This window comes from Copidosoma floridanum, unplaced genomic scaffold (assembly GCF_036245765.1).
Source record: "Copidosoma floridanum isolate Cflo_tuat_1 unplaced genomic scaffold, Cflo_Japanese_pri ptg000031l, whole genome shotgun sequence".
NCBI classification, from domain to species: domain Eukaryota; kingdom Metazoa; phylum Arthropoda; class Insecta; order Hymenoptera; family Encyrtidae; genus Copidosoma; species Copidosoma floridanum.
In genome coordinates, this window is record NW_028321908.1 from 5,619,875 (window position 1) to 5,638,592 (window position 18,718).

At 35.8% G+C, this 18,718-nt stretch overlaps 1 protein-coding gene across 3 annotated transcripts in view; it reads right to left on the minus strand.

The window, feature by feature from the left end:
* The window catches only part of carmine (AP-3 complex subunit carmine), a 278,243-nt gene that overhangs the window by 128,297 nt on the left and 131,228 nt on the right, over positions 1 to 18,718 (minus strand). For all 3 annotated transcript variants that reach the window (XM_089597244.1, XM_089597243.1, XM_089597245.1), the window contains exon 7: positions 6,612 to 6,770. In XM_089597244.1, coding sequence (XP_089453370.1) covers positions 6,612 to 6,770 — 159 coding nt within the window. The remainder of the gene's footprint in view (positions 1 to 6,611; positions 6,771 to 18,718) is intronic.

Below are 18,718 nucleotides of genomic sequence, written 5' to 3' on the forward strand. Positions count from 1 at the left end.
AAAACCCTGCTGATCTGGCCTCTCAAGGCATTATGCCCAGTCAATTCGTCGCCAAACGGATCTGGTTCCACGGTCCAGATATCTTACATGAAACTGACCCTCAGTACCCTGAGCTCAAGGTTGAAGTTATCGAGCTACTGCCCTCGTTCAATCTAGTATCAAGTTGCTCGGAAGAAAGACTTGACTGTTACAGCCAGAAGGCTTAAAGTTTAAAATAAAAAGAAAATAAAACACAACGTAGGCTAGTAACAGAGAGAGACGACGAAAGTCGGAAGGGCAGATGTCACGAGACGGCGACCGCTCGTCGCTTGTCGGCGGCGATCGGGCGTTCTCGGCTCTATCGACAGGCCCGCTCATTTCTTGAGGCAGTTCTCGTAGCGCTGCGAAAAAGAGAGCATCTCGAAGGAGCTCTGACCTTGCAGGGATTTATCGTGCCGAGAAATCACGCGAGTGAGTAGGTTCTCGTCGTCGTGTCGCTGAATGCGCCCGGGTTCACAGCTCGAAACGTGACTTACGTTGAGTGTGGGCTACGTGAGACGAGAGGTCAACAGTGATTATGAATTAATCACTGGTTAAATTAAGATCTTGGGGCCCCGTCGTGCGTTTATTTGCGTCTTTATTAACTGTGTATTCGGTCAAAATCGTTTTCGAAAAATTGTAAAAGTTAACGTTTCTTTATGCTTGTATTTTTAATCAAATAAAAACCAATTACTGTTTGTACGTACTGGAAAGTGAATTTCATTTGAACTGTGAATTAACCAGCATTTATTTGGACTATAAAAACCAATATTAATAATAATTTTACATCAATTTGGGACTATACATTGACTCTTTCGTTAAAATCTTTCTTGGTCGTTGTTTACGTTGGCTTCGGCTTTTGCGAGCAGCTGCTTACGTCATGCGTTTTGCCTTTCGGTGTCACGAGAGTCTGAAAAAGTCATCCTCACCACTCACTATACAGTCCATAGATCTAGAATTTCTTCGTCGTGATCTGTTCATTCAGATTTCTTCTCCAAGCTTGACAACTGATGAGTTAGACGCCACTTCCTTGTTTTTAGTTTTTGATCATCAACAACGCAATTTTGCGCCTGACATCGCAGTTATTAAACGCAACATCGACATTCCGAATGGTCAACAAGAATTTCTTCCCCCCTCAAGCCGATTACGAAAGAAAGCTCCTTTTCTTTCTGACGGGTTGTTACGAGTTGGAGGCAGATTAAGCAATGCCTTGCTTGATTCTGACACCAAACACCCTCTGATTTTTTTTGGCACACAATTAACCTTGACCGTCCTTTGTCGGAAGTACTGGATTATAAACGGTCGACAGATCGTAAACTTCGTGTTGGCTCACTGCTTGACCTGTCACCGATATGCTGCTCGACCACAGACTTAGCTGATGGCTGATCTCCCGAGAGCCCGGGTGACTCTTTCACCGGCATTCCAAAAGACAGGTGTCTATTATGTCGGGCCCTTTCCCATTCGTCTGGCAAAGCATCGCGGGAGAGGTACCCTCAAGGGTTACGTTGCTGTATTTGTCTGCATGGCTACCAGAGTTGTACATCTGGAAGTCGTCAAAGATTACACTTCCGATTCCTTTATTGCGCCTTTCCATTGGTTTACATCTAGACGAGGTCAATGCACTGATCTATACAGTGATCGGGACACTAATTTTGTAGGAGCCGACCGAGAATTAAACGCAATGTTAAGGCAAGACCCTTGGCGCCTTTGACTGACGATCCCACGGATCTGAGTCCCCTTACGCCTTCTCACTTCATGATGTTTAAGCCCTCCTATTCGATACCAGGGCCGGACTTGACGTCTAAACATATATCACCCTTGCACCAGTGGAAGCTAATGTCCCAAGCTGTCCAGTGTTTTAGGCACAGGTGGTCAGCGAAGTACCTAAACTCCCTCCAAACTCGAGAGAAGTGGGTTTCCCCCCGAAGGTCGTTAGAAATAGGAGATCTTGTTTTGATTAAGGATGAGCCCACTCCCCCCGGCAAGTGGCCCCTTTCGAGAATTGTACACATTTTCAAGGATCCTAAAACGCTGGTGCGAGTCGTAAGGGTTAAAACTCGGAATACTCAATTAACTAGGCCTATCCATAAGTTAATTCTGCTACGTACCGTCTGCGAGATCGAATCAGCGGGCACTACATAGATTTAATTAATTACTAAGTTGTACCATTATTGTACTTGCGGCTTGACCTCAGCATCTTTCGTTATTTTATGTCTTGTTTTTTTTTTGTTTTTTTTTTTTGCGATTTCTATTAATTCGAATTTAGTTTTATTGTTTAATTAATGATAAGAGTGACTACATTTGAACCTGAATAAAAACGGGAACTATCTTTGTTTTCCTTCTCCCTTCTCAGGCGCTAAAACTGTACCTATAGTTTTTTCTGATTGTAAGTGAAAGCGCCCCATGGTATTTTTATGTAATGCGTACTATTATTTCGATTGATTCTATTCTTTACTAACTTGCTGTAAGAGTTTGCTAAAGATTTTCATTCTTTTTTTTGTCATTTTGATGTTCGTTCGTTTCACCTTCTATACATCGATTCGGGGAGCATGTATGACATCAAGCACTTGATGCCACGTATGTGTGAGTGTATCGGAGGCTACTCGAGCTGAGTGCTGCAGGCGTCCAGTGTGCCTGAAGCGCATGCGTCGCGCTAGAGGGAGAGAGTGGACTATGCTCCGAGCCTCACGTCGTTGCGGCCAGTCAGCGTTGAACATCAAGCGCGAGATCCAGACGTTGTCACGCTGAGCTTCTCCATCACTTCTGTAACAAGACCGCGTGCAAGAAGAAAAATAAAGTTGATCCGAATCTACCTTGCTGCATTTGAGTGTCTTGTTTTTGTGCAAAACGATACCCACCCTTCTCCCCTCGACGTCCAGTGCATTAATAGCGAACATAGCTTATAAGATTAGCTTGAATACCTACTGGGATAAATGAGTAAATAGTATTAATACCTACTGAGAAAAAAAATGGCGGGATTTTGTGTGTACTTACTTTAGGGAAGCTAAACGACGTAACATATGGTTTTGATAAGATGACAAAACTTTTTTTTTTAATTTTTAATACCATGTATTTTTCCGTACAGAGTTACACATGGCACTATCACTCCACAACCCCTTATGTAAAGCTACATGTAAAACTACATGCAATGCCGTATGGTTTTCCTGAAGTTATTACACATAGAATTTCGTTACCCTTTCTTGAAGTGGGTAGTCAAGTTACACTTATGGTGACGCAAAAAGTATAACATTCGTAACGACACCTTTCAAAACGTGCTGACATAAGTTAATCAGATATTAAAAGTGAAAACCTGCAGTAAAGTCTCCACGTTTCCGTCATCTAATTAGTATGTTCTTTTTAGAGATCCAAGCACCAAGTAATTTATTTTGACAATTCCTACGTTAATCTCGAAGCGATTTGCTGCTGTAGTGAAAAAACTGTGGACCATAGCAACAGCCATAACTGTGTTGTATTTGCCTGGTCGAGAGCATAAGACACATAGTACATTTAACTAGTCGAGCCATATACTCGCCATAGGCTGGACTCACTTTTGCAAAAGATGAATGTATGCATCGCAAGGTTATGTGTATTAAAATAATCATGGCAGCGTACGTTCTTTAATGAGGTAGCTACTACCAGATCATAGTTGCATCAGTGGGCTTCTGAACTAAATGAGTAAAAATTGGGCCTTAAACTCGTAAGTATATATTACTAACTCTTTGAGGAACAAGAGTTGTAACGTAAACCACTGAGCCACTATACCCGTAACAGTTTGTTTTCTTCAATTAGCGAACTCTACCTGACATTTTATTGTTTTAACACATCTACGCGCCTGTATAACACACACTGTTCAAATTGGTACATAGGACGTGTGATATTTGTCCCACCTAGCATACAAAGGTGAGTCCTTGGCGCGTGTTGCATGCTTCATTAAAAAGAATTATAAAATATGTTTTCCCTGTCTTCTTGCACAGTTAATGTCTAAAGGTGTCAATGAGAATGTCGCCAAAATAAACTAAAAAATTATATGATCTATCACCACAACGTCGCATTAGCTTTATAAAAATTGGCGAGGGGAGGGGGGTGAAACCTCTAGTCGTCTAGTACTCTAGCTTCGCAGATACGCGAACGGCACTTAAATCGCTGAAACAAACTAATTGGCCTCGCGATCCATCTAGCTGGCCACCTAGATCCAAGTTAGCTCTTTAAAAGCACTTGCAGTAATGCGAGCGATGCGCGGATTGCCAACCGTGGACATATAGATTTTTTGGGTACGTTATACTATTAAATCGAATCTAATCACTCTGAAGTAAGTATGTTCTTACACAGGGTAGTTGCTACTAAGCCATAGTTTTTTCTGTGCGGTACTACTATGCTCTTTCTCCCCCGTTCCACCCATTGCCAGAACGTTACCTCCCTTACAAATGATATAAAATAATACTGAAAAATAAAAAATTAACAAATGATGTGAAAAGTAGGAACCTCTACTATAAGAGATAGGTCACCTGAATGATCGGTTAGTTTCGGCAATACGCATACTATTCACGTGACTGTGACCCATTTTGAAAAGCTAGAAAGCTAGCACAACAACGTGGTGGTAGAATCGTACGACCATTTAATTTATTTTGGCAATTCGTACATGGCTCACGACGTGATTTCCCGCTACAGTAAAAATTATGGCACATAGCAACAGCCACACTTCTATCGTATATGCCTGGTAGTGCCCCACAAGACACATACTACATTTTACTGGTTGAGCTATATACTCGCTGTGGGCTAGAATCACTCTTACAAAACGTGAATGTGTGCAACGCATAACTATGTGCATTTAATTAATCGTGGAGATGTATGTTATTAAATGTTGTAGCTGCTACCATACTATAATTTTTTTGGTACACTATTACTAGGCACTATCTTTACCATTTTACACATTGCTAGAACCTTTACTTCCTGTCTAATTATTCTACCATTCATCAAATTTTCCCAAGCATTTATAAACATAAAATGTAATATTACGGTGCAAAAAAATGAGATAATCGAGTACTAGAGCTTAACACTGATAGCTGCTTTAGTTCGTCGACAAAATTCATAAACATAATTTTTTCTCTCGTAATTATGAAGAATACCAAGCAAAAACCCAGTTGGCAAAAAAAAGATAGAATGTGTGAAAATATTTTTCGTTCTCCACTTTTCAGAAAGCAAATGGAATATTACACTACACAAAAATCCGCAAATTTGTGAATAGTAGGAACTATTTTTTTTTCCTTTGGCCATGCTCCCTTTTTTTTACCATCATCGTAGCTACAAAACGACCGCAAAACTTTTAAGAATATGCTGATGTAAGGTAATCCAATATTAAAATAAAACATCTGTGGTCGGGTTACCACATATCGCTAGTAAAAACACGATCGTTTTGGGCAAGCTAAATAGTATACAGAGAATTAGCTGGTGTGATTAACACGAGGGTGTCTATTATACACCCTGGACTACCAAGATGACTGTGTGCCATGGAAGAAGGCCTTTTGAACATTCAAGTCTCCAGCGTAACACCAAAAGGCCTTGGACAAGAGCACAACTAACTCCAACGCTTCAGCGCATCGTGGCCGTCCTTTTGACCAAACTGTACTACCTCGGGAGCACCTCAAACTAAAATAGCAGGCCAGATGAAGCGGCAGGTATGCAAAGCACATAATTTTTTTGAAATTGTTGAACTCGATATTATAAGATCTTGAAAAATCATGATTTCGGATTCTGACCTAAATTTCGTAGTTTGTGATTCAAAGAAACTGCTGTTTTACACTAATATGCTAAATTTTTTTTTATTATGTTGTAAAAATACTTGAATTTTTTTTATTCACTGACGTCCACTACAAAACTCTAAAAACGCCCCTCTACTTCTCATTCTTAACGATTAGCCGTATTTTCAGTACATTATATGCAATTGAATTTAAAAGATTTTTCTCATTTGGATAGGGTTTAAAGTGTACAAAAGAGAGGCCACAATATGTTCCGTTTTCAACACCTCATGAGGGTCATGTGAGGACTCATTAGGCATTTAAGAAACATGCATCGTATTGGTTACCATTGTTTCAAATGGAAATTATAGCTCAAGTGATGTATCTATTGTAAATAATCAATTGTGTGCCTTTCATGTGAAAGCTTGGTCTATTCCATAAATATAGCCACTTATTTTTCTCCATATTTTACGCATAATAATTCAACGAAACAGATAGCTACACAATATGTATTGTGTATGATAAATATTGACTATTGTTTACATCACAAATGATACATGAACAATTTAACTTTCATCACTTTCCGAACCTTAGTGAGTAATAAACCATTTATGGTCTGTCACTTGCTATACTGCTTTTGATTTTCTAAGTATTGATATGGGAAAACAGATTTTTTTCTTTATTAAGGACATTTGGTCTTTTTCAACGCAGGACACACTTTTAGGAGATATTAAATTTTTTATTTTAAAATACATGGGATCAATAACTGATTATATCTTGTAGGATATTCGAACGTTGAATCATGTGAATATTAAATAAAGCAAACTAACAAACAAGAATAATAAAAATGATACTTACAGAGCCTCTTAGATTTGGTAGTCTTGTCGCATCAATTTTTCCAACATCCCATCTTAAAACTTTACTAACTGAATCAAAAGAGTACTTGCCTTGATTCAGAATCAAATTGCAATTTAAGACTGTTTTTGGCATTTGAATTTCTAAACTGACGTTCTCTATCTGTGAAAATTATTTTGATTTATATTAAACATGATCAAAATGCATTATGAAACGAAATATTTATGAATTCATTGCACAAAAAGCTGTTATAAAATTTTTTTGTTCGTTACTATAACTTCATACAATAAAGGTTTACGGGTAAGAAGATGACAAAAATGTCGAGCTACAGTGGTAAATTAGGTGCCTTTTATGTTCACAAATGAAGAATTAGTCCTGCATTTTCAAGCTCACTACTTACCAACGTAGGTCCATTTTAATTACAGCATAGTAACTGCTCGAAAATTTTCGAAACATAATGTGAGAATGTTAGAGCTCCCCCTTTTAACTAAAATAAATAACTAACAAAAAAGCCCTCAACGTACTCAGAAGTCAACAATAAATATGTCTTTCTATATTATCAAGTTATTTTGTGTGGCTAGCGATAAGAAAGACAAATGTTTACGAAATAAGAAAAACAAATTTAATTTTTTCGCTATGTGAACCCAATAATATTAAGGTGTAACTTTCCACAACCTTCTACATATAACAAACGTATGCTATTAGTAAAAAAAATTGCTTACTAAGGATTTTATTTTAATATTTTTTTAAGAATTTACTTTGTTTCATTTGATCAGCACAAAGTTTTAGCACATTGCCTTTTTTTTGATAGATTATTAAAATTTATAAGTGTTTAAGGCACACCTCAAGCTAACGGAGTATTCCTATTGTAATAAATTTACTGTAGCAGTAAGCAGCAACATACTACCATTTAATTATTTTTAAATTAAAGCCACCTATCCCGTATTTTTTCAGCCATTGTTACGTTCCAACTTCTAAGTGAAGAACAAAAAACGTAAATTCATTTAGTAACTAACAAATGAAATTTTTTTTGTCAGGAACCAACGGTCGGCTTGAAGGGCTTATTTGACCTTTCTTACAGTATGCTTTATTTTTAGATTCGTTGACTTGGTGTTGTCGTGTCAAGTTTTATTTACCAATATATATGATATATGTTAAGTAATATTAATGTGACAAACGATCCAAACGATCAATTAAAGCTTAACTTAATTACTCCTAATTAACACAAGCACATACATAGGGTGATAAGCATACAACCATTGATGGTTAAAAAGGCTGATCTCTTGGACTTTACATTTTAGTACACGTTGTTGTCGAAATTATGTACTATATTCTTTGTGGATCATACGCAGTAATGAATGCTATAATTTTTTTTTTTACCGGGTTACCACGACAGCTCTTAGGCTAAGTCACCGGGGCCACCCACTCACCATCAATGTGTGGGGGTGTATTGCCACACCCATTTTCCAACCCTTTTACGGATGTTATACCTAATCCATGGGCACAGTGCGAGTATCTCCGGTGAAACACCTTGCCAGTTAAGCTGACACTCTCTGCACCAACGGTGCATCGGGTCCACTCGCCATTGTGTAGCCTTACCCTGGAGAGGACTCCATACTTCGGGTCGTCCACTCCTCGCCGGTTAATCCGGCGCTCTCTGCCGGAGCATCGGATCCAGGCTAATTAGCATCCCCGGAGAAGCCCCATGTTTCAGGGACCACTCCTCACCGGTATGGCCGGCGATTCTTGCTTATCGCATCGGATCCGCTAACCCCTACCTATAGCTCTAACACTGCTTCACATTCACCCAGATCCGAAGACCTGTGGGGCAAAGAAGAAACCCTGGAATTACTCTGAAGGAAAATTCCACGGAAAAACGCGCCCCGAAACAGCTGGGGTTCAATAGAAACTTTTTTCGATGAAAACAGTTTTTAAAACAATCTGCATTCACCGGAAATCGAACCCACGACTCCTAGAACCGCGTTGTATCAGTAACAAGCACGCTTACCACTGAGCCAACGCTGCTATTAATGAATGCTAAAATTGTTGATTGTCCACATTTCTGCGTGTATTAGTGCAAATTGATATTGTAACATTAGTGCTTTATAAGTTTCTTGGAAACTGCACGCTTATTTTGAGTTTTGTGACGGTAGCTCTTTTCAAAAGAAGTAAGTTATATTTCATTTGATTGCAGAAAAAGGTATACAGCTCGATGTTTAAAAATCGCTGAGAATTTATGTTAAATTATTTTATAGTAAAGTTGGGTGTTTCGAAGTTACAAATTTAAATACATGACAAGGAGTGTCACAGTAAGATTGGCATGTATTGTAAATTCCATTTATCTATTTTTTTTCCTAAATATTTCTGAATTATCTATGACTTTCAGGATTCACTTGTGAGGACTAGCTTTCAGGTTTTCTAAATAGGCACACTTTTTTCCTACCACAACTTACTTTAGCTACTAGGGCTCATGGTTTTAATCAACAGGCTGTGGATGATTTCTTAAAATTATTAGAATCTTGACGTAATGCACAATAAATGCTGCAGATTATATGCAACAATCTATGTGATGTGATGAAAGTTGTCATTGCTGATCTCTCTTCAGGTACTATAATATATGAACATTTTCAGATATAATACTACAGATAAACGCACAATAGAATTGCTAAAAACAATAAATACCTATGTGTAACTAATGAATTTTTCTTGTGTGAGTAGATAGTGTAAGTAAAAATTTAAACATCTAACTAAGTATGTTAGAAAACTAATATTATCAAAAAATTTTTATTGCTGTAAAAAAATGAATACAATCTATGAAATCAAAATAACTGAATAGCAAAGTTGTAAGACGTATGACGTGTCAATAGAAATACAACAGACATATTTGTGTTGACTTTTACAAGTACATGATAACGAGAAACAAAAAGATTTTTTTTAATGTAGAAGAATATTTAGTGGAGATGGTGCTGTTAAAGGGTTTTAAAGATACATATGTCTGCAAGAAATAAGTATTTCTTAAAAATATCCTTAACTTAATTCTAATAATATCTATTTCTTAAGATCGCTTGTAAACAAAATTTTTTTGTATCAACTGCGACGTTATAAAAGGACAAGACCTCACCAGTATGACTATACAGAGATTCTCAGTTAAAGTATTTCTCAACAGACTATCCTAGTTTGCATGCGTACCTAGACGTATAGTCTATAAAAATGCGGTTCTGTCGTATAAGCTTTATAATTGACTGTACTATTGCTCTGATGACTGGGCTCCCTAGTTTCGCCGATACTACTATGAAGTTCAGTGTATTATACTCAGTATGAAGCTTATCCTGTAATAATCCTACTTCCCACCTGTATCGATCCGCATGCCTCAGGAGATTTCCTAATGCATACAGTATAAATCCTTTCCACCAGTACACTATTTAGCAATTAAAAAAGAATTAGAAAAAAGTAAATTGTATGCTCGGCAAGTTTACTTTACTCGTCACAGACTCAGTTATTCAGCGCATATCCATAGCTTCTACAAGAAGCTTCTGTATCAATGTGCAAACGTTCACTTCGTATAAAACAAAGCTGATTCAATAAATGTATCAAGGTAAAATTTTTTTTATACACATTCTCAATTGTTTTTGCGTTCTACCTTTTTAATCAAGTTATTAATACCCGTATACTTTTATTTAAAGTATACAGAGGTTTACAACAGCAAAAAAAGTGTGTTTGGATTTTAAGAAATAAATGAGACGGTAAATTGTTTTTAAAAATAAAAAAGTGATGGAAATAATAAATTGAAAGCGAGATCATAAAAAAGTATTTTTATAAAATATCTATTTAAGAAAATTCTTGCAAGAAAAAGTGACTTATATAGCTGTTCACTATCTATAATAATTACTTCGGCATTTTTAAATTAACTAAGCATAATTTTTTATTCATATTTTATAATCATTCATACATATATTTCTACATTATATCGTAAATTTGTAGTCTGAAAGTAATAGTCTTCCAACGTCTTCTCTAACTCTAATACATTTAAATTACTAGTATTTAAATTTTTTTATAAAATAAATTCTGTTACAAGCAATAATACGGATAACAATGTATAAGAAACGGAGAAATTTTAACTATGTACGACTTTATCAACTGATAAAGCATTATAAATGCTTTGATTGACATCTTTAGGATAACCGTAAACTACAGTATACATATTAAAAATAAATTCACCACATAATTACATTTGTTTGACAGATGCACCCACAAATAAAAATGCTTAAAACATTAACTTCGTTGTACTTACAGCATAATAGCTGTTTGGCAGTAAGAATTATATAGATAAAATTTGTGCTCATGTAATGTATACAACTATGAAATAATTATCAATATAAATAAGGGGGGCTAAATTCGAGACTAGTAAATATGGAAGCGTCGTAACTTATATAAAAAAACAGTTTGTATGTACAAGCATGTGTATCTCATTGAAGGTCTGCAGTGGACTATTGTAACCATCATGTAATTTTAACTGGAAAAACATATTTTGTAGAACCACTTACTGTTTCCGTACTTTCACGTTATCTTTTACATACAAAAAATTTATAAAACTACTTTTATTTATATAAATATCTTAAATATTGTAAAAACTATGTCATTTAACACTTTTACTAACGAATTGGTGTGAACACTGTGAAGCTTGTTGTTATGACTTTTATAGTATTATTTTGCGCACCATGAATCACATACTCATACAGAAAATATAGAAATGATGTTCACACATAAGTTATAACATGTCTTTTTTTACAAGTCATTGATACTCAGTTGATGTCTGTATGTGACTTTCGTTATGAAATTTTAAAAGAGTCGACGAATCGAAGAGAGCTGGTGCAAAAAAGCAAGGTTTTAAAGAAACAAAAGCACTTAAATGATACAATACAGGTGTAAACAGATAAAGAAAGAAAAAGTTTGTAGGGAGTAATTGAAAATAGGCAATTTGAGTAAAGCTAAAGAGAATTTTAATAGATTAAAAGAGAGAAAAGATGATGCAAGGATTGATGAACAGCGAGATCACAAATGATCGAGCTGTAGAATAAAAACAGAATATATGGTAATCACCTATGTAGCTTAAAGATAATTTAAGATAAAAGTACAGTTGTACGAAATATGTTACGCTGTCACTGCACCTGCATATAAAAAGGGGTGCCGAAGCAACGTCAGCGATTTTCGCTGTGATACGTCACGTTTATTTCTCCCACATCTTGAGTTTCTTCTCCTAACGAAAAGAACTTCGCGCAAAAGCTCTCTCGTTCCACGAGAAAAACTATTGATTCAACACCAAAGATATCATTAACTATGTATATTTATTAACCAATTACCATTACTAATATACAGTATCTCTGCACACTACGCGCTTTACAATACACTTTACTCCACGTCATCATCTAGACTGCACTGCAACAACTCTACCTCACATCACCAAAGCCACGAGGGTACGTCTACTTTTTCCTGCTCGTGTTGGACCAGGAGGGGCACCCGCTTATTGTAGTCCCCCGCTAACATACACTCACACTCTGTCCACAATCCCACGCTACTCTACTCAACTGATCCTCTCTATCTCTCTCCCTCTTTCTGTGTACTCTTACTTTCTATACTCAAACGCTATCTCTCTTTTTCTCTGGCCTATTCAAAGCTTCCCCCCTCTCTCTCTCTCGATTTCTTGTCCTCGCCTTGGCTCTCTGCTGCAAAATAGCCCCAGAAACGATGGCACTTATCCGATGAAAACTACTATTTCTTACCCTGAGCACAAAGTGCAACTACCACTTTGCGCCCTAGCAATCACTTTGGGTCCACAGGCAGAAAATTTTCTTGCAGACTCCTGACATAAAGTAATATTCTGCCCTAGGACCTAAAGTCAGTAACTAGGTGCAAAGTGTGCCCAAGGTCGCAAAATTGCACTCTGCACCCTCAGTAATGAAAATATTATACGCGACTCGGATACCAACTGTGATATGCTAGCCGGGGATTACGACTAGCGTGTCTGTGTGATTTTTACCTTAATCTTTTTAGTTATTTATAGCAACTCTAAGTATAATATTATATTTAGATTCTACTAGGGAAAGGGACCGGGATTCAGCTGGCAGTGTACAGCGCTGACTGCAGCAGCATGTAGCGCAATATAGCAAGTATCGTGGACTAGCTTTTTATGACCTATGCAACGGCACTAGTCTGCTGCCACTACAATCAGCACGGCGCAGTTCCAATTAAAAATAACACTTTGCATCTGGTTGTGAACTAAGTGTTTATTAAAATCCACCTAATTACTGAAATATAAGATTCTAGTGGCACACCACGAGGACGCTCCCTATGATGTGGCTTACTAATCTGTGTGTTGCTATACTTTAATAACTTCCGTAGGGGTGCTTCGGGTTGACTCTATTTAAACATTTAGGGATGGGTAGTTATGGGAGGACCACTTTCACTCACTGCATGCACGGCACTAAGATAACCTGGCGTCACCTACCAGTTCAATATTTCGGCCGGACTAATCGTCTTGTTCCCGGCGATGCTGCGTGCGCCACGGTCAGCGGAGAGCTTGGGCGACCTGGTAAACGTCGTCGAGGTTGTGTGTTGGCACTAGCTTACAGTGTTGCGGCTACTTAGTGGCTCGGCAGGCGAGAGTCTAACGTTGCCACGTCGTGTAGCACCAGTACCAGCCTCGCAGCGAGCCTAAGTGTCTATCCTTGTCTCGCCGCGCAGGCGCAACGTACTCTCTACGGTCTGCCACACACCACCCGACACGGCCTCACCGGTCGACCACCGCTACCAAGCTATCTCCCAATACACTGACAGCTATCGCTCACGGACCTACAGCCTACTTTCATGATATTTCTCATATACACATTACTAAGGTGCCTGTGTAGGACCATGGGAGGGAGAGTCAAGCCGAGCTCTTAGATTGTTTGTATTATTACGGCCTCCGGGCCTTGTATCGAAATTCCGCGTGTTATACTTAGTAAGCCACATACACGAGGGAAAGAGAGAGCTATCTTTGAGACTCTCGCCGTTTATTCGCGATGATAAGGGCTCTGTGACGTGCTTATACACACCTTTGATTCGCCACGTCATACAACATACAACAACCACGCCCTTTGGGTGCTAATGTTTGTACTTAGTGCCTTAGTGACATACTGTACCATTTATCGAAGACACAATAATAAAAATTAGAAGAAAATTATAAAAAGGAATAAAAGAAGTTAAATAATTTCAGAGTGTGTGTTTGTAATGGAGTAAAAGTTTTTAACACAGATAGTGAAGTATGAATGTGATCAAGTAATTTTCACTTAATAATGATAGTGAAAATAAGGGTAAAAAAGATCAAGTAAATAGATCTAGAAAATCAGTTACAAAAGAGTTTTAAGTTTAAGTACGCCCAGGTATTGAGGAAACATGAAAATAGTAAAGAAAAAGTAGGAATGATTACAGAAACAGATAAGAAGATAAAAATCAACAAATTTAAAATATGGAGTAAAAATATAGTATTGCAATAATTTAAGCTAAACACTAGATTAGATATTGGAATCAGAGAAAATCATCAAGGAAAACAAAAACACAAGATATCAAAAGCATGACATAGGCAGGAAATTAAAGCATAAGGACAGGTTAAAAAAGTGGATGGATCAACGAGATCAGTATTGAAAGCATGGAATCAAAGACAAGACAATCAAAAGATAAAACTATAAATGAAGAAGGATGATGGCCAATAAAAAATTTCCAGAAGAAGGATGATGCATTGTGCATAGAAAAAAAGGAGAAGCTTACGTATATCGGCAGCAGAGAAAAAACCATAATAGATCATGTAAAGAGAAATAAAGAATGATTGGACCAGATCAAAGAGAAAAAAATAGGAAAACGAGCTGAATCTTATCAACAGATTTTATGTTATTTAAATTATACCTTCAAAAATACAGAAAAACAATAAAAATGGAAGAGGATTAAACAAGTTGAACAATAGAATAGACACAAAAAATTATCAACCATTTTCACAAAAAGTAAAAAAATTAGACATAGATAGAAGAGAAAGTTATTAAAAATGAAAAGAAATTACAATTAAAGCAAATTCAGTCCATGAAGAAAAAAAAAATATATAAAATTTGGAAATCAGGAAAAAGATAATAATACGATGCAGAACGGATAATTGCAACGAGAGAACTGGGAAGAATAGTGATACTATAGAGAAAAATGAAAATAGAAAAAGACCATTTTATTAACAAGGAACAGGAGTACAAGAGCTACTGCAAGGTATAAAAAGAAAACTCGAAAGAACAGAAGAGGAGATTAAAGTAAAGCCTAGTCCAAACGATCAGGAAGTTTCGAAATATATAAATAAGTTGGAAAAAAAGGCTACATAAGAATATTGGAATGAAGGATTGAAGGACACATTATGGAAAAGCTGGAAGAAAAAAATAAATAAGAAATCTTGGTAGCAGATTTAAGAAAAAAAAGCACAAGGGCTAACAGGAATACAGAGGATCAAGAAAATTTGAGCAAAGAAGAATTTAAAAAATATACTGCAAGATTGGAATTGACAAATTCACCATGAAATAACAAATTGGAAAAAGAAATATGGAAATATGTATATACTAAAAAAAGCAGAAACGGCTCTACTTGTTAATAGACTTTTTTTCGTTCTTTCGAATTATAGTATTTAAAAAATTATTTATGGGCCGGAACATACTAAAAATTAGGAAAAACCGATTTTTCGAGCCCTTTTATCATTTTTTTGGTACATAATCTGAAAACTTATGGCGAAATAAATAATTAAAAACATTTTTATTGCAAGATTTGAAAATATTGTTGAATTTCACTGCCGTAAATACTAATTTTGCATCAAACAATGCACTAAAATCAAAGTAAAATTTGAAAAAAAAATATATTTCTGGAATATCACCTTAAAAATTCTCGTTCAACTGGTCTTTAAACGTTAAAATTGCTCTACAAATTTTTTCTTCTTTTCGTAGCTGCAAAGGACCAGATATAGTCTTTTTTAGGTACAAAAAATTTTATTTAAGGTGCTTCACTTTGCCAAGTTCACGTGTTTTTATTGCACGAGTTGCTTATGTGTTCTACATTCTGGTCCTCCATACTTGTTTTCCTATGCTGAGCCTTATATTGTACAACGTTATTGTTATAATTATAGTTAATATTATTGATTTAAAATAAGGGAAGAATAGGTACCAGTACATAAAAAAAAAAAAAAAAAGAATACTTACTTGGAAGTAACGAATTTTATTTTTATTTGTTTAAATAGGAGAAATAAAAAAAAAAAGAAAATATAAATAAAGAACACGAGGAATATATTAAGGGGGCCCAGTAGGTTTACATAGCCGATGGGCTTCCACACTTTTACCAAGGTTTTTCCTATGGATTTCAGTTCTCTGATAACGAATTTCAAATGTGGAAAGTCAAAATTCTGGGGATAAAAAAGTTACTAACAACTTCTGTTAACAAACAAAAAACTTGTTAGAATAAGCAAATATAACTTTTTATTGTTTTCTTCGACCATTTTGAGCAAAAAACATTATCATAATTTTTTTTACGATGCGTAGTTTTTGAGTTAAAAATTCCCAACTTCTCAAAAATCACGTTTTCTTACCATGGGCCTAAAATGCAACTGTTGCTTTGCCCCCTCAGAATCACTTTGGGCCCACGGGCCGAAAAGTTTTTTGCTCTCTTCAGGCCGAAAGCGATTTACTGGGCGTAAAGTGTGCCCACGGGCCCAAAATTGCACTTTGCGCCCTCGGCAAGAAAAACATTATACGTGACTCGGGCACCAACATACAACAATCGCGCTCTCCGGGAACTCATGTTTGTACTTCGTGCCTTAGTGACGTGATGTACCATTTTACAACTTTGAATTTCATGTTACACATTTATTTGATAATTTTTTGGAACTCACGAAGGCTTAAACGTTTACTTGAACACTATACTTTAGTGTTATTAAACGGTTTTAGTATTTTAAATGCACTTATTTAAAGAAACATGCCCGCAATGGTGTATGTTTTTAGTATTTAATATCCTTTAATTTAGTAGTCCAGGCGACGGTGACAGTAAATAAGATATCTCGTATTTAAATTCTTGCACAGGCTTACTTATGTATTTTGATCTCCTGAACACTAATTTTGTGATTATACATCCGAGAAGTGAGTCGACTGATTGTTGTAAATAATTTTTAACAACAGTATTATAAACAATAATACTTTTTGCAAAAAAAAAGTTAATTGAATGCATTATATCATAATTTGTTGTAAAATTTTTATCAAATTACAAAAGACATTGAAATTTATAAGACAAATACATTAGACGATTAAATTGTATAAGACGTGTTTTCTCCGGCTTGCATATAATTCGACTACATAGTCGATAGGAAAAAAAAATTGTTTTTTGAGTGAAGTATATGGCTTAACTACCACTATGCTAGTAGGTAAAAGTCTGCCAGGGAGAAAGGGTGTGGTCGAGGAATGCTCTTTACTCGCGTGCAATCAGCCGTAATCGACAGAGTTTTTTTCATGCTTTTCTTCATTCAACTAGTTATTATTGTCTAATAGTTGTCTTTGGCTACAGATTGTACATATACGAAGCACTGTGAGAAGAAAATTTGACATCGGTTCATAATTGAGAACTGTAGATGGGTTTAAACATTTTTTTTCTTGATTGGCCCCACTGTGCGTCAGTGAGACAAGTAATTGTATGAGACTACAATCATTAGGTGTCTCTTAGCTTTCTGCAAGCAAAATGTTATCAAGAGTCAAGATCAAGATAATTACATAATGGTTTTGTAACTTTTAAAAAGATCTATTATTACACAAATAATTTTCTTTTTAAATCAGCTTTTTTGTAATAGTTTCTATAATTTTTTAATAAATATTAAATAATGGACATTTCAATTATTGCATTAAACATAAATGAATATTAATACAACTGATCAATGCTGTGATTGCATGAAGCGAAATCTCAGTAGAATATTAGCCCAGATTAAAACCATTACTTCAGGTAGTAAAGTCAAAACCGTTCGTGAGCAGTTAAATAAGGATAATATTAAAATTGGGTTTAAACTCCGCGTTAAGTGTAGAAGACTTGTTTTTTTTTTTTTTGGTACACAAAAACCTACAGTGAAAGTAGAATCTTGAACTAGTGATGGACGTCAGTCAATTAACACTCAGTCAAGCTTGGAAATGTCTAGTAATCAGAGCTCAAAAAGCATCTTTGACATAGCAGTAAAAACACCTAAGGAAAAAATACTTATTATAGAGTCGCCCCTTCAAAGAACTTTCATTTCTTATATAACATGTTGTATCTGCAGAAATAAGAATCACTTAACGCTTGTACCATTAACTGCGAAACTGCAATGTTTCAAAGAAATGGAGATCTTTATTCCAAATGAAAATCGAGTTTGTGCTGAACGTTTAATTAAAAAATAATTTTTTTATGAGGACCTGAAACTACTACAGGTATACAGTAGTACTAGTTTTTTAACATTATCATTTAATTTTATCATTATTATCATGCGCTGAATCGCAATCGTCCATATCAATATTTTTCACTGCCATATTAACTTCACTATCACATACATTAGAATCGCACTTTTAATCAACAACTTCATACGATTTTTTCTTGTTAGTCTTCATTATTGTTTGGAATCTGTGAGATCTAGTTAAATGCCCTGTGAAAGATTGAATTTTTAATTTGTTTTTATGCATCCAAGATGTGGACAAGTCACTTCCGAGTTATTTTTTATGTGAATTTTTAAATATTTAAAGAGCTCCGAATAGTTGTTGTGTTCTTTCTGACGAATACCAATAGAGCAAACAAGTTTTCCCAGATCGCTAACGGCAGAAGTTTTTTTTGCTACATAAGTCTGTGTAAATCGTTTTGTTGATAACGTATCAGGTGAATTTTCAATTTTTGTTTTTTTTTTTTTTTTTTTTTTTTTTTTTTTGTTTTAAACTTTTCGTGCATTTATCAAATCCGCAATAAAAACCTCGAGATACATTGCGGTGAAATTTATAGTGATCAATATGGACAGCAAGCTTAGTTGTTAAAGTACAAAACTACCACATCCGTAAAAC